Raw genomic sequence first — 17,154 nt, 5'->3', positions numbered from 1 at the left:
AAACCTTTGCATGGTAGTATGGTACAAACTACAAACTATACAAAAAGTAAATTCAGAATTCCAAAAAATACCTCTTAGAAATATCTAACATATTCACAAACTTAAAAAAAAAAAAAAAAAAGAGACTAGTATTAGTATCCTATAAAAAACCAACACTAGTATCCCATTTCCCTCTTCAATTTCCATCACCATCTTCCCCATAAACCCTTCTTTCTCTCTCTAAACTCTCACACAACCTGGTGGTGGTGCTGCTGCTGCTGCTGCTGTACCATCTTTACTTACCGGAAACACTACAGTCAAACAACCACAATCTCTCTTTCGCTATATATATATATTCCTTGATGCCTTCAAAAAGAAGTTTCCTCCTTTATCTCTCTTCTTTTTCTGCACCTTTAACATTTTACCATACACCCCTTTAATCTTCTCTCTCGCACGAGCATTCTATTCTATATATTATTATTCTCATATCGTTAACGAATCTACACTTACAATATATATACATAAGTTATAACCTCCCAGTCTCCTCTGTCTATTCACTCTAAGGGGGTGTTTGGTACAGAGAATGGAAAAGGAGAGAAAATAGAAATGGAAATGGAATTGTAGAGAAAGAGAATTGGTATGAAGAATGAGAATCATTTCTCTTGTTTGGTACATGAGAAAATAAACAGAGAACTCTTCCATACCCAACCCCACCTCCACCCAACCTGACACCACTCACCACCGCAGCCCCACCACCACAGCCCCACCACCACCAGCACCACCACCACAGCCCCACCACCACCAGCCCCACCACCATAGCCCTTTCTTCAACCACAGCCCACCACCACCGGCTGCCGTCACCAAATCCCCTTCTTCAACCACATTACACAAGAAATTAAAAAGATTCAAATTTTTGGAACATAAGATATAGAAAAAGGAGGCTCAGATCTGTCATCACTGCCTCTTTGGAGATTTTGTGGTGGTGGTTGTGGTGGCGATGATGATGATGATAATCAGAAGCCACCTGCGACCACCGCCGATTTCCACCACCACTGTCACCCACCTGCGACCACAATCACCCGACCATCTGAAAACCCTAACCTACCACGAACCACCACTTGAAACCCTAATCTCCGTTCACCCGTACCACCTGCAACCTACAACCGGTTACCATCTCTGTGTTCACCACTGCGAACGGCGGAGACGAGGTGGCGGTTGCAGACTTGGAGACGAGGTGGCGGCCGGAGACGGGGTGGTGGCCGGAGACGAGGTGGTGACATGCTATGAGAAGGCTGCTGAGAAATGGATTTCTCTTTGTTTTAAAGAGAAATGGAATTCTCTAGTTTTAGAGAAATAGAAAGAGAAATAGAAATGAAAAGTGGAAAACAAACAAAAGAAATATTTCTAATTTCATTTCTCCCCAATCAAATCCCTCTACAAAACACCCCCTAAGTTTCTAACTTAACCTGTTGTTACAATATAACAGCAAAGGGCATTTTCGTCATTTAACCTTTCAGTAGTTTGAAAGTTTGAACAGAATCTGTTACGAATAACCGAAAAAGGGCATTTTCGTCTATTATCTTTTCCGTTCTTCTTACCAGGAAGGGCATTTTCGTCAACTGTTGCAATGCTAGTTTAAAGTTTAAACAGAATAACAGAAAATGAAAACCTCAAGGGCAGTTTCGTCAATTAAGTTTCGTGAGCACAAAACAAGTGTTACAATGTCCGCCGGAGATAAGTTTTCCGGCGCCGGAAAAGTTGTTAGGATAACGGTGACCGACGAGTAACCGACGGATAGCTCCGGAGACGAGGCGGAAAGGTTTTCCGGCCGCCGTAGAGTGAAGAAGTTTGTTAGCGAGGTTGGAATAAACCCTAGCTCCGGCGACGGTGACGGTAGTAATATTATCCGGAGGAAGAATGCGGTGGTGAAAGGTGACGTGGCGGTGAAGAAACGGTTGAAGGTTAGCTCCGGGAAGAAGTTTCGCGGCGTCCGGCAACGGCCGTGGGGGAAATGGGAGGCGGAGATAAGAGATCCGCGGCGCGTGAGATTATGGCTTGGGACTTATGATACTGCTGAAGAGGCTGCTATGGTGTATGACCACGCGGCTATTCAGTTGCGTGGACCTCACGCGCAAACTAATTTTACTGTTCCGTTACCAGAGGATAACGGTTACAACTCCAGCGAGAACTCGGGCGAAGTGTCGCCGAAGTCGGTTTTACGATACTCGTATTTGACGGACGAGTTCGTTGCTGAGTCGACTCAAAACAGTCCGGTTAATAAACCGGCTGAGTCGACTCAGCATTTAGACGTGACCGAGTCGACTCAGCCGGTAGACGTTACCGAGTCCGAGTCGACTCAGCAAAGTCTTTTCTCGGATTTTCGTCCGGTCGAAGACGATTTCTCGACCTCGGGCTTATTTGACTTTCCGGATTTTGTTCCGGATATTTATGACCCCACGGGCATCGTTTTCCAAGGATCTGACCCGCCAGAAATGTTCCTCGGATGTGGGAACGACTTCGAGCTTGGATCCTCGTGTTGGCCCGTTGACGATTTGTTTCAAGACTTCGGTGATATATTCGGGTCGGATCCACTCGTCGTGCTATAAAACATTAAAAACTAACGAGATGAGTCGGTTTGGATCAGGTCAGGTTAAGTGGAGATGTAAACAAGTATTTGGCAATATTTTTGTACGGAAACAGTATTTAATTCTAGTTTAAATTAAATTTGTTTGTATAAATAGTTTAGGTGTATTACTCCGTTATAGTTAACGGTAACGGACGAGTGAAGAGTGCGATGTAAAATATTAATGTGTAATGCATGGCACGTGGTGGAACACGTGACCGGCAAATGTTAACTACTATGAATCAAATTAGGTGAAGAAATGAGTTGGAATGAATGCTACATGTTTTATCATGCATCCTTTTTGCTACATCTATTTAATGCTTTTGTAACACATTTATTGCATGTTGATAATATTGTACTTTTCTTTTAATGACATTTTAATTACTCTTTAAATAAGGCTAAGGGTAGTGGGGCTTGATTCAAGCCCAAGTGATCCAATATATTTACGACACGTAGGCGATGACATGGCACAGGATCAAGCCCTGGAGGGTGTAGTGGTCCAGATGATCTGGGGCTTGATTGAATTTTTTTTATTTTTTTTAAATAATTTAAAACATTACATTAATAATAATATAAAACATTACATTAATAATAATTTAAAATATTACTAGTCTAATACAAGATTATCGGGTCTATTATCCCACAAATGCTCAACCAACTCATGCCGAAGGTTGTCGTGTATCTCACGGCACTTGATGATATTTAAGTTGTCGAGTCGTTGTTCATTGGTGATCGTCGATTCTTGTCTTGGAATATCACCTTGGTAGTTTTGACAAATAGCGTGACCCTCGTCTTCTAATATCATGTTATGTAGGATTACACACGTGTAGACGACTTCCGTTATCTTCTCCCTTATCCAAAATTTTATTGGATTCGCCAATATTGCCCATTTTTTCTTTAAGACTCCAAACGCCCTTTCAATATCTTTTCTGGCCGATTCTTGTCTCTTTGTGAAGTACTTTCGTTTGTCAGAAAGTGGAGACGCGTAAGCTTGAACTAGTGTTCCCCATTCGCTGTAAATACCATCAACGAGGTAGTACCCGTACTTGAAGTGTTCTCCATTTACAAAAAAAACCTGAGGGGGTTCAACCCCGTCGATAAGGTCATCGAATATTGGTGATTGATCGATAACATTGAGGTCATTATTTGACCCGGCAACCCCAAAGAACGCATGCCAAAACCAAAGATCCTATGACGCCACCGCCTCAAGTACAATAGTAGGGCCAGGGTGATCACCTCGGTGGAATTGACCTCGCCAAGCAGTAGGACACATAGCCCAACCAACATGCATACAATCGAGGCAACCGAGCATCCCTGGGAAACCATGCCTTTCACCGTGCACCTTGTATATGCGTTGGATATCATACATTGTTGGTTTACGTAAGTATCTCCGCTTGTATAGCGATATGACCCCTAAATATAATTATTTAAAATTATATAAATAAATGTAAATAATAAAATTTTAAATAAAACTATATACCTTTACAAAAGTGGTTAAGCGAATCGCGTCCGGTCTTTTTAGCCATTTGTAGATACTCGTCCAACATGTCCGAGCCAGCACCATACGCTAGTTGCCGAAGAGCGGCGGTACTTTTTTGAGTAGGCGTGAACCCGGGATGACCTCTAGCGTCATCCCTTTGTTGAAAATATTCAAAGTGCTCCAGCAAGTCATTTACTAGACGCATGAATAATCGTCTAGTCATTCGAAAACTAGTTTTAAAACTTTCCTCACCATATGCGGGATCGGGGCTAAAATAGTGACGTATCAAAGTTTCATTAGCAGTCTTTTGATCACGAAGACGTGGTTGCCAGAATAATGGGGCTCGAGGGCGTCTTTGATCGATCAAAAAATTTATCGTCGTTTGAACCGCTTGACAAATGAGTTCGTCTTCTTCGGAAGACGAAGACGATGAAGACGATGTCATTTATAAAAATGAAGAGAAATATAGTTTTGGTAGAGGGAAAATATGGTTTTTTAAGAGAATAAGAGAGAATGGGGTGAGTTTTAATTAAAATGGAGTGTGTGGATTGGTATTTATATATAGGTTAAACAAAAAAAAAACTTTTTTTTAAAAAACCACCAACGGCTATATTTCCCACGCGGACTGCCCCGCGCCGGCCAACTGCGCCCCCATCTGCGCCAAGGTGGTAGCGGTGTTCGCGAGCCAGGTGGCCACGCCGGGCCAACCGCGCCCCCCATCCGCGTCCCACTACCCTTAGCCTAAGAGACAAATAATATTATGCCACTAGTCAATAGTTAACTTGTATGACTAAATGTACCGGGTTAATTAAAGAAAATGTTGTAAAAGTAGATTTAGGCTGAGTATTTTCCGAGTACTCGCTATAAGGTATGTCGTCGAGGTGAGTTTCTTTAACTTCGTCTAGTTGCTAAGAATCGATCAAATGTGGTCAACCTCAACCAGAATCACGTCTAGACGGTTAGGGATGATAATGGGTCGGTTTGGATCGGGTTTAGGTATTTCTAAACCCATACCCGGTTATAAAAGTTCATCACAAACCCGTCCCAAACCCGTCGTGTTTTAATCGGGTAATTACCTATCGGTTTCGGGTTTTTCCATCGGGTTTCGGGTTTTCTATCGTGTTTTGGCAAAATACTCGTAGGGTATACCCCCCGTCGGGGTTTCTACCGGGGTTTTAACAAAATATAACTAATCGATTACAAAGATGGTTACCATAAAGGTAAAATATCTCAAATAATTGACATAAACAAGTTTCGACAGATAGTATATTTGGAATATAGTATATGTATAATAAAATAAGCTATATCGGGTACATCAGGATCGGGTAAATGGGTCTATGTTATCGGGTAATCGGGTATATTAGAAATCCCAAACCTGTCCCAAACCCATGAAAAATTTCAAAACTATTCCCAAACCCGTCCCAAACCCTAACGAGTCGGGTATTACCCGTCCCATTTATGTCGGGTTTTGGGTTTTCCCATCGGGTTCGGGTTTCATTGCCATCACTATAGACGGTGAAATTGAGCGGATTTTAACTTAAGAAAATAAACATAATTCGCACATCTATAATATTATCGAACAAATATCATTTTTTTAGTTAATGATTGAAAATTTTTAGAATAATTTATTATTTAAAAATGTATTTTTATCTTATATATATTTATATTAATCTATTTTGTTATTAATATTACTAAACCTATGACATTTGACATATATATAATATTCAAAAATTAATTTTCTTTCTATTTACCATGTTCGAATGCTCCGAGTATACCTAACTCCCCAGTCGACTGCCTAGGGTCCGTCTAGCGACTTTTCCAACATTGGTTAAAGGTGTATTTCTTTGTATGGAGCCGATGTAAGTAGATTTCAACTAGAAATATGTTATCTAAAGGTCGGTAAATGTGACTTCTACACAATCTACATTATGTGCAAACTACGACGGAGCTTGCATCTACTTAAGTCTCGTGTATGTATATACGAGCTCAGTTTGAAAGAAATCTCCGCTTTTGATATTGGAATGATTGGTGTACGATAATCTATGATTTTAGCTTTTAACATTACTATTTTGTTCTAACTTTTGGCTAGTTTTTATACAATATTTATTTGTTCAAAAAATGTACGTATCACATACGAAACTATTTTTTATATAATTAGTAAATTCTTTAAGAGTGTATTGTGGATAACAATTTCTCACGTCTTCGACCTCACATCAACTCCTACAACTCAAAAACAAATAAAATACAAATAGCACGTATGTAGCAAATAAATCTAATCAAAGCTAATAACACAATTGCCAAGAGTCCCCGGCAACGGCGCCAAAAACTTGATGTGATAAAAGTAGTTATTAATTTATTAACTAAATAAACGCTCACTAAGTAATAAATTCTAGACTCTTAAACTTAACTAAACTACTAACCGGCAAGTGAATCGATCGACTCTAGTATAGCTAAGTAAGTCCGGATATCGAACCCACGAGACTATTTAAATTACGTAAACCAGCTAAATTAGACTCAATTACAGACACGACTATTTATTTATTATTTGCCTAAGGGGGGTTTTACTAATAAACTAATTTTAAACTAATTAAGAAAACTAACGATGACTAAACTTATATCTTAGACTTAATTCAGATGATGATGAACAACCACCTAGGCTAGAATCTCCTAAGTTTCAGTTATCAATTAACCGGGAGACTATTTAATTATGGAACTGGGATCATAAAATAGACGCTTAAGAGAAAACCCGAACAGGACCCCTGACCCTTCTCAAGAGACACCTATGGGTTTCTAATAAGTTTTAGCACACACCAGTATTAAAAATCAAGTTTCCTTACGGTCACCTAATTAATTACAAACTAGTTCCTTTATATGAAATCCTACCTTACAACGCGGAAATCAAAGGCAGTCTAATATATTCAATTAACTCGATAGACAAAGTTAATCAATTAAACCTAGACGGACTCCTTACGAAGAACTAAATCTAGCAATCCTGATCAACAAAGACCTATCAATAACCTAGCACCTTACAGCTATTTAGGTTAGCAGCACACTTAGGTTTATTTGATTAACTAATATTATTCCTATGATCTTATCGCGAAATCAATCATAAAATAGTCAAAAACACAAAGTAGATGACCTAATAGAAACCTATCATAATAACAAACAATAATCAAGGCAATTATGGAATAATAAAACTTAATTAAACAACCCTAAGCACACATATGCATCAATTTAATATAATTAAACCTTTTAACTAGTTCATAAAAACCATAACGATAAATAAATCCCAAGTCAAAATCAAACGTCAACAAAGGTTCATGTGACATTTGTCAATTTCGAGTTATTTTATACTTGTATTCTTAATGTAAACCCGACCCGTTTTGTATCCCAAACCTTTTGATATTATCAAAATGATGAATTTTATGTTACATATTTGTTTTATAGTTGTCGGATCTAAAAAAACACCCTTTTCGGTTCTTAAAATGCCCCAAAAACGCTCAAAACGAACTCAAGGGACAAAAACTACCAAAATGGAGACTTGAAGGACCCATTTGTAGTTTGTGCTTTCTTGGGTCTATAACCAACCCATTTTCATGCAACACCCTTTATGAAAGACCCATTCAACTTACCCTATATATACACACCTATCTTCTTCATTTGTGCTTGCTCATTTCCTCATTTCTTTCTCAAATTCTTGAATTCTAAGGTTGTTCTTCATAGTTTGACTCTCAAGGTCAAACTAAGCTAATCTTTCATTTTAACTAATTTCTCAATACTTAAAGCTTGATGTTACAACATATACAACATATATATAATATACACTCCTTGTTTACCTTCGGTCTTTCATTTCTCCTGTCTCGGCCGGTTGAAATGTCGGGCTAGTAATGCAAGGTTACATGGAGGACTTTGTAGTCCTTGTTTATATATTTAACAAATCTAACCATGTAACTTGTTATACTTGCTTAACTTCTGCATATTTTAGTTTATTGTTCATATTTGTCAAGTTCCATGGTATTGGGTATGTGGTGACTTGTTAATACATGTTTTGTACGTCTCGATCTTTATCAGGGTTATTAATGTAGTAGATTAAAGTATAGGGGTTATAATGTAATTATGGCAAAAAGGCCATTCGCTCTATTGTAAGTTACATTCGTTACTCCATAACGAATGTAACACATGCATCTAATTGTAAGCTCATTCGTTAACCCTGTTTAACGAATGAGATAACGAATGAGGGCCATTCGCTATCACTTAAAGTATTAACAAATAAGCATGTTTATTCGTTAAGGTATTTGTAACGAATGACCTATTCGTTAAGATAAGTTTAACGAATAGGGTCATCTTTCTATATATACCGCTGTAATCTATTCTAATAGTAACAGTTCTGATTATTCCTTGAATCCTCTCGTTACTCTGTCCGATTGCCATCTCGATACACACACTACACCTACTAATGTGTATCTATCCTAATCGTATACCTAATCAACATGAGCATCGATGTAATCACAAGATCTAGATCTGTTATATGCTCTCACAAGTGGTATCAGAGCTACGGGATCTGATCTTCGATGCTAATAGTTGACTTAAAAGTATAATTGAGCGTGTATTTGATTAGTTTCATGACTAATTGAGTATGAATTGAAGTTCAATAAATAGAGATCGGGAAGAACTGATTCATAGTAACTGTAATAAGTGTATTGATTCGTTTATGAAGATGTTTAGAGATTAGAATTGATAGTTAGAGGTTCATTTCAGTTTGAATTGAGGTTTGACAAGCAGATTGATGGTTGAATGTGTTCGGATTAGTATGAATATGGACCAATTGCATCAGTTTGATGGTTGTTCGTAAGTTCGGACTAGTACAGTGAATTCGAATTTGGTTTAGTAACAGTTTGATAAAGGTTTAGGGTGATTTAAGCCTGATTTGGACGGATTTGAAGTTTGAAATTGGTTTTTAGAACTGAAGGAGATTTTAACACTCATTCATTATGATGAAGACTCATTCGTTATGATTAAGAGTGATTCGTTAAAGTCCTAACTACCCATTCGTTCAAATCTAACTGCTCAATCGTCAAACCATTCGCTTTCGTTTCAACCAGATTCGCTAAAACACATTCGTTATACCTTAGTCGCTAAAACTCATTCGCTAAACGAATATTGATCCATTCGTTAAGCCATTCATTCGTGAAAATCTTTAACGAATATCACACATTCGTTAAAGTAACTCTCTCATTCGTTACTATACCCATTAGTGTGAACAGTAAACAATATACTTTAAAGAATTGACAAAATTGACCCTTAAAGTTTAACCAGTGTTTCATCATGGCTTCGCAAAACATGTCTTACTATGCATTAGCCTCTCAGAACGTTTTACTACAACAGATGCTAACCATGGATAATGAAATTGGAAGTCACAACAAATGTCCCAAATTGTTGAAATTGTCAGACTTTGCTCGCTGGGAACCGAGGTTCCGTGCTCACTTGGGATCCGTGCATCCAAGTAGTGTGCGTTTTCTAGACGACGTGTATGTGGCACCTTTGGTAGGCAGTGACAACATGGGATGGACACCAAAGGAATTCAAAGATTATGAAACTCAAGAATTGAAAGATTTTGAGAGTGAAACTAAAGCCTACTCAACTCTCACTATGGCATTACCGGAACAAATTTTTCATCAATACAGTACAATTAAGATTTGTGCTTCTTTGTTCATAACTTTGAAAACAAGAAGTTTGGGGAATACACTTGAGAGTAAGAAGACGCTCGTAAAATTTCAATTTAGAAATTTTATTTTGATGAAAAACGAGACAGTTGAAGAGATGATTAACCGATATAGTCATTTGATTGTGGAGATGTCAAGTGTCAATCTTGAGCCAACTGAAACAGATAAGATTGATACACTAAAGAATGCTTTACCTCCTTCACATTCAACTTTTATATTTGTATTAAAAGAAAATGGTTTCTTTCAAAACACTAAGCTCACAGCTGTGCAATTCATCAACAAGATTGAAGAAAGGGAATTTGATATTAAATGTCAAAACTCGTTGAAAGAAAATCAAAATCAGCAATCTTCAACTCAAAACCCTGCACTCTGTGGGGGTGCCTTGCCAGCAAATCATTCTTCAAGTTCTGTACCAATCAGTGCTTTGTTTGCTCAAACTCAAGAAGAAAATCCTAATGTAAACTGTTCTCCTAATGTATGCTTTATGGCAAATGAAGCTAATGCAAACACAAGTACTTCATCATCAAGCTTGCCTAAAGTAAATCTGCAAAAGGCCGAACAACAGTTTGCATTCTTGTGTGCTTTCATGACTTCATATGAACAGCTTGTTGGAAGCAAGATTGCCACAAGTGAATTAACAGATGAAGATTATGATCAAATTGACCCGGATGATCTTGAATTAATGGATCTCAAGTGGAATATGGCTATGATTGTTAGAAAGGTAAAGAGATTCATGCAGCGTACTGGGAAAGATCTTCCTGCTTTGAATAAAAGGGTCGGATTTGATAAACTGAAGGTGAAATGTTACAATTGCGGGGACTTTGGCCATTTTTCCAAAGAATGTGATAAGCCAAGAAAAGAATATTCTGGGCCACGCAATTCAGAAAGATCTTCAGGGAAGAATTCGTCTGGTGGGGATAAGAGTAAAATGACTATATCTGGTAGTGAACAAGATAAGTCTCCTGCTACTCAAGCTCTGGTGGTTAATGAAGTTGTTGATTGGTCTCAACGTCTATTGGGAAATCAAGCAAATGTGGCAATTGTTGAACCAGTAGAGAAATTCGAAGATGCTGGCAGTGATAATGTATCTGAGGGAACTGATTCATCTGATTCTGAGACAGATACTGATCAGAGCCTGTCTTCTCAAGCTGAATCAATCCCTGATCAAGTTGAATCTTATGCATGCATGGCTAAGATTGATGAGGTATGTTTTCAACCTCAAACTAATGTATCTGAATCTTCATTTGAAGTGATTGATTATGCTGAGTGTGTTGTATTGAAAGTCAAACTTGAAACAGCATTAAATCAAAACAATACTCTCACAAAAGATCACTTTATGATCAATGAATGCTACAAACAGAAAACAAAATTATTAGAGCAATCAACTCTTAAAATTCAAAAACTGTCTGAAATCAATCATGATCTTAAAGCTAAGGTTCAGTGTAAGATCATCGAAGTTGATCAACATTTTAAGGAGATTCTTCGACTCCGAACCTGTATTTCCAATCTCGAAAATGAAGTAATGAAACTTAAAAATAAGCTTGGAAAATTCAGAGATTCTTCGTTTCTTTTAAATGAAATAATCAAAGTTAACCATTCACATAAGAAAAATGGAAAACAAGGTTTGGGATATGTCAAAATTCCACCTCATTTTAAGCATGATTATAGTAGCATTCCTGATGTGGAAAAATGTTCAGATATGCCTACTGTTAAATCTGAAAATGTTGATACAATTGAAACTACTCGTGAACCGATTCATATCAAAAGTGAAAATGTTTTTACCAAAAATAAATTGGATGGTTTAATCGAGGAGTTGTCTGAACCAGATGAGATTGTCAAAAACAAAGATATACCAGTTGACAATCACATTCCGTGTGAACCCGAAGATTTTGAACAAGCAGTGTATGGTTCAAAGCCTTCGGGTGTTTCATCAAACACTTCAGAAATTTCTAAGGTAACATTTAATGTATCTCAATCAGACAAGCCTTCGGTGTCTGATGAAGAGTTGATGAGATTCATTAATCCTAAACCGAAATCTTCAAGTGGAAAGATTTTTAAATTAAAAGGTCTTTCAAAAGTTTTTTCAGATACGGAAGTTCCTTTGAATCTTCTAAATCCGGAAATGATAGAAAGTGTTTTTCAAGATGATACTTCAAAAGTTACCAAACTTGAACGACAATTTAACAAAAGCAAATATAAACATGTTCAAGAAAAGACAAAAAGCACCACAATTAAACCCATAAAATTTGTCAAATCATCTGGGATGGAGAATTCATCAAATTCTACCAACCTAGGATTTTTCCAAAATAAAAAGGGATTTACATCTGCTGGTACTAAGAAAGTGGCTTTTGAAGATTCTAAGTCTCAACCCGTGCTTGCAAGTCAAACAAGTAGATCACTACATAAGACTTTAAACTCGTGTTTATGTTTTAAATGTGGAGAACCAGGACACGTTTCTAAAAAATTGTAAAGCAAAGATTAATGAGATCAAAGTGTCATTAAATAGTAACACTGATATGAATTTCAGATCAAAAGAAGAACAACTTGATGAAAGTGTCATAATGTATTTTGAAGTCAATCCTAGGAAAATTGTTAGGATTGAATCATTTAATGTATCAAACAAATGTGTTGACCGTGTTCAACCTATTTGTTCAAACACTAATTCGGGTAGAATATGTGATGGATACTTAAAGAAGAAAAACAAGAAACTTGTCACTTATTCTCAAGTACCGAATACAAGTGTTAAGTTATCATATTCTCCGAAAGTATCAAAGGGAGAGCCCAAGACTGAGGCCTGGCCTGCCTTTTTGAACTAATCATTTTACTTGTTTGTGCAGAGTACATCTAGGTCCGTGTCTAATTACAAATGGATATTGGATAGTGGATGTTCTCGGCATATCACCGGCAACTTGGATCTTCTGAATAACGTCAAAGATATTCAAGGGGGTTATGTTGCGTTTGCTGGTAACCATGGTGGAATGATTACGAATGAGGGAGAAGTTTCAAATGGGAAAGTGACGTTTGAAAAAGTTAATTATTGTGAAAAGGTGGATCATAATCTGTTGAGTGTGTCACAGATTTGTGATAAGAAATTTACCACTATTTTCACTGACAAGGAATGTGTCATCCTTCAACCGGGATACACGATTCCTGAAGACATGGTTGTCATGCGATCACCTCGATCAAATGATATTTATATACTTGACATGAGTTATGATGTACCAGTTTCACCCTCAGCTACTTGCTTCGTATCAAAAGCTACTGAAAAAAACTCAATTCTTTGGCATCCACGTATGGGACACATTCACTTACGAAAGATGAACTTTCTTATGTCAAACGATTTAGTGGATGGTGTGTCCCTCAATAATTTCAAGTTCAATGATCACTGCGTCGCGTGTAAGAAGGGGAAACAAAAGAAGAAATCACATCCAAGCAAGTCACTAAACACGATTGTTACTCCTCTGGAACGACTTCATATGGATCTCTTCGGTCCGGTGAACCGTGCCAGTATTGCTGGAGATTTTTATTGTTTAGTTGTAACGGATGATTTCTCACGTTACTCATGGGTGTTATTTATGGGATCAAAGGATCAGACTCCTGTCTTAATTCAAAATCTTATCACAATGATCGAATCACTTTACAAACTGAAAGTGTGACGAATTCGTAATGACAACGGAACTGAATTCAGGAATAATATATTGGATTTCTTTTGCATTCAGAAAGGAATTCATCGGGAATTCAGTGCACCTTATGTTCCTCAACAGAATGGTGTATCTGAAAGAAAGAATCGTCCACTGATTGAAGCTGCAAGAATGATGCTTGCTGATTCAAAGCTACCTGTTCAATTTTGGAATGAAGCTGTGATTACCGCATGCTACACACTGAATCGCGTACTAACTGTAAAGAAACTCAAGAAGACGAGTTACGAGCTTCTAAACAATCGTAAACCAAACTTAAAGTATTTGGAACCGTTCGGGTGTCCATGTACTGTTTTGAAGAGAGAGGCTGGAAAGTTTGATGAAAAATCCTTTGAGGGATATTTCTTGGGATACAGTTCTCCTAAGAAACGGGTCTTGAATATCTCTTCGGGGTGTGTGGAAGAATGGTATCACGTTGATTGCCAAAGTTATACCACTTCACCAACTGGTACTGGTCCCGACTGGATGTTTGATTACGATGGATTATTTAATTCGTTTACTTTAATGGTCGAAGAAGTTCCTGAAGATCTCATTAGATCTTATTTGGAGGAACAATGTCTTCCGAATCCAAGGTGTTCTTCAGTTAATGTAAATGACTCTCTAACGTATCAGAAACGTCGAATGAAGTTTCTGAATCTTCCGATGATGCTGAGTTTGTTGATTCATCGTCTGTTATGTTAGATGAAGCTCCAGAGACAACTGAGCCAATTCTAATTAGTGATGATTCACCGACTGTCTCTTTAAACTCAGCAAAGGAAAATATTACCAATTTGGGTAATAATGTATCTGTCCTTGCCAATCCTTCCTTAAGGATTCATTCGAGTCATCCGCAGGAATAGATAATTGGTGATGTGAACGATGGGGTTCGCCCAAGACACCAATTGGCCAACGTATGTGATGATCAAGTTGATCGTAATGTATCTTCTACCGAGGATTCAATAGTTTATGCTTATGCGGATTTTCACTCTTTGGGTATTCTCAGTATCGCACAATACACTTGCTTCCTATCACAGATAGAACCGACAAGTGTCGCAATGGCACTCAAGGAACCGTCTTGGGTTGAAGCTATGCAGGAGGAGCTGTAACAGTTCATACGACTCGGTGTATGGGACTTGATAGATAAACCCGATTGCGTAAAGAAGGTGATTCCAACTAAATGGGTCTTTAAGTGCAAAAACGACGACCGCGGGGTAATCGTGAGAAACCTGGCACGATTGGTCGTACTTGAATATAATCAACAAGAAGGCATAGACTACACTGAAGTATATGCTCCGGTAGCACGACTGAAGGCTATACGTATCTTTCTTGCCTATGCAGCCTATAAGAATTTTAAGGTTTATCAAATGGATGTGAAATCGGCGTTCTTAAACGGAGCTATTCATGAAGAAGTATACGTGAAGCAGCCTCCCGGTTTCGAGGATCCAGACTTTCCCGAGCGTGTTTATCGGTTAAACAAGGCTCTTTATGGTTTACATCAGGCCTCGAGAGCCTGGTACAGCACATTGGCTGACCATCTGATTGAAAGTGGGTTCAAGAGAGGGACTGTGGATTGTACATTATTCTATAAGAACATGAGTGATGATCTGCTCCTCGTCCAAATCTACGTGGACGATATTATTTTCGGTTCGACAAATGACAGCTTATGTAAAGATTTTAAGAAGACGATGCAGACAAAGTTTGAGATGAGTTCGATGGGAGAGATGAGTTTCTTTTTGGATTTGCAAGTTCACCAGTCTGACACCGGGATCTTTATTCATCAGACAAAATATGTGAACGATGTCTTAAGCCGATTCAAGATATCCGACGTCAAAATTCCCTCAACACCTCTTCCCGTGGGTCACAATTTATCACCGGATGAATTGGAGGATATCGTTGATCAAACCCTATATCGTGCTATGATTGGTTTTCTCATGTATTTGACTACATCGCGACTTGATATTATGTTTGCTGTTTGTTTGTGTGCTATGTACCAATCGAGTCCCCGAGTGACTCACCTGGAGGCAGTAAGGCGCATCTTACATTATCTGATGGGAAATCTAGACATCAGGTTATGGTACCCCAAAGACGATAAGTTCGATCTCACCGATTTTACTGATTCGGACTACGGAGGATGCAAAATCAACTTCAAGTCTACATCAGCGGGATGTCAATTCTAAGAAAACCGGCTTGTTTCCTGGCAGTGTAAGAAGCAGAAAACGGTCTCAACTTCAACAGCCGAAGCGGAGTATGTGGCGGCCTCGAGTTGCTGCTCACAGGTTCTCTGGATCCAGCAACACTTGCGGGAATACGGTTTGAAGTTTCTTACAACTCCCATTTACATTGATAATTCTGTTGCAATCTCAATCACCAAAAATCGGATTCACCATTCAAAAACCAAACATATTGAAATCCGTTATCACTTCATACGTGATTGTTTTGAAAAGAAATTAATATCAATTGATAAAATTCACATGGATTTTCAAAAGGTTGATCTTTATACCAAAGCATTTGACAAAACACGTTTTCAATATCTGCTGGGTATAAATGGTTTAAAAACTTTACAAGATATTCAAAAGCTTGGTTGTTTTTAGGGGGAGAAAAATATAAAATCTAAAAATATTGTGTTTTCGATTTGTACAGAGAAAATTGAAAAACTCCAAAAACATTTAAATATTGAAAAATTTCAAAAACAATGGAAAATGCTCCTCAAAATGAGTTTTGAAGCAAAAAGGGAAAAATTATAGTACATTGACGGGATTGATCTAGTACATGGATAAACTAGATTAAAAATTACCGTAAGGCCAGCAATATGATATGCGAAAATAGGCTTGACAGACGATATAGGAACTGATAAGATATAAACATAATAAATGCAGAACCTAGTTGAATTACATCTTGAAAGATTGATACTATATCTGATTTAAAGAAAAGTCAAAAGTCAAAATGATTAATGTGTGTGCATGCTTTCATTTTTTAAGAAAATTCTGCTTTGTTTTTCATTTTATTTTGCAAAGAAATTCAACTTTATTTTTTCTTTATTTTTATTCAAATATTGGATCATCTCATGCGCGATAAGATTATCCGACCTGAGGGTTAACATTTGGGTATTCTGCTTTATTTTCTTGGTGTTTCGTATAAAATCTTGGACTTTCTCCGCACGATAATACGGGATTATCCGAATTGAGAGTTAAGATTTTATGCAACTTCAACTTATTTTTATCTTTTTATTTTGTTGAAATGGAACCTTATCTGCGTGTAGTAATACGGATCTTAAGAGAAAATTTTGACATTCTGCTTTATTTTCTTGTTATTATTTTTGCATGAGTCACAGTTAATCAAAATTTGGAAAATCAAAGAAAAACGTACATGTGAAATTCACTATATAAGAGATAGAAATGTTATATCTGATTGATGGGGTCTACATATGGTGTTGTGCCTAATTGAACCAAATTAAAGCATATCGTAAAGTTTCCGACAAGTCTGTGAAAAGTTTAAGAGGACAATTATCTCTGCAATCATCGTTAGGTTACGTGTATAATAATCATTGAAATTGAAGTGTTACTTAGTGACATTTTCGTCAATATGATTCCCTGCTCAACTCACAAAAATATGTACTGCATTAAGTAGTTTAGTTGTTTACTATTTTTTTTATTTTTTTAAATTGAAAATTTT

General features: G+C 37.4%; 1 protein-coding gene and 1 pseudogene across 1 annotated transcript; one reads left to right on the top strand and one right to left on the bottom strand.

Moving 5' to 3' along the window:
* The first annotated feature begins 1,640 nt into the window (after positions 1 to 1,640).
* LOC143548668 (ethylene-responsive transcription factor CRF2-like) lies at positions 1,641 to 2,586 on the top strand (annotated as a pseudogene).
* Positions 2,587 to 3,209: 623 nt separating this feature from the next.
* LOC143548678 (uncharacterized) lies at positions 3,210 to 4,287 on the bottom strand. The gene is made up of 2 exons (XM_077039778.1): positions 4,083 to 4,287; positions 3,210 to 3,658 (listed from the first exon to the last, which is right to left on the bottom strand). Exons 1-2 carry the CDS (start codon positions 4,285 to 4,287, stop codon positions 3,210 to 3,212), a joined length of 654 nt encoding a protein of 217 aa, XP_076895893.1.
* Between the last annotated feature and the right edge of the window lie 12,867 nt (positions 4,288 to 17,154).

The sequence above is a fragment of the Bidens hawaiensis genome, unplaced genomic scaffold (assembly GCF_021521415.1).
Source record: "Bidens hawaiensis isolate Kalapana, Puna unplaced genomic scaffold, B.hawaiensis_p1.1 tig00015212_1, whole genome shotgun sequence".
Lineage (NCBI taxonomy): Eukaryota > Viridiplantae > Streptophyta > Magnoliopsida > Asterales > Asteraceae > Bidens > Bidens hawaiensis.
Note: the sequence above shows the minus strand (reverse complement) of the source record. Positions and strands in the feature narration are given on the sequence as shown.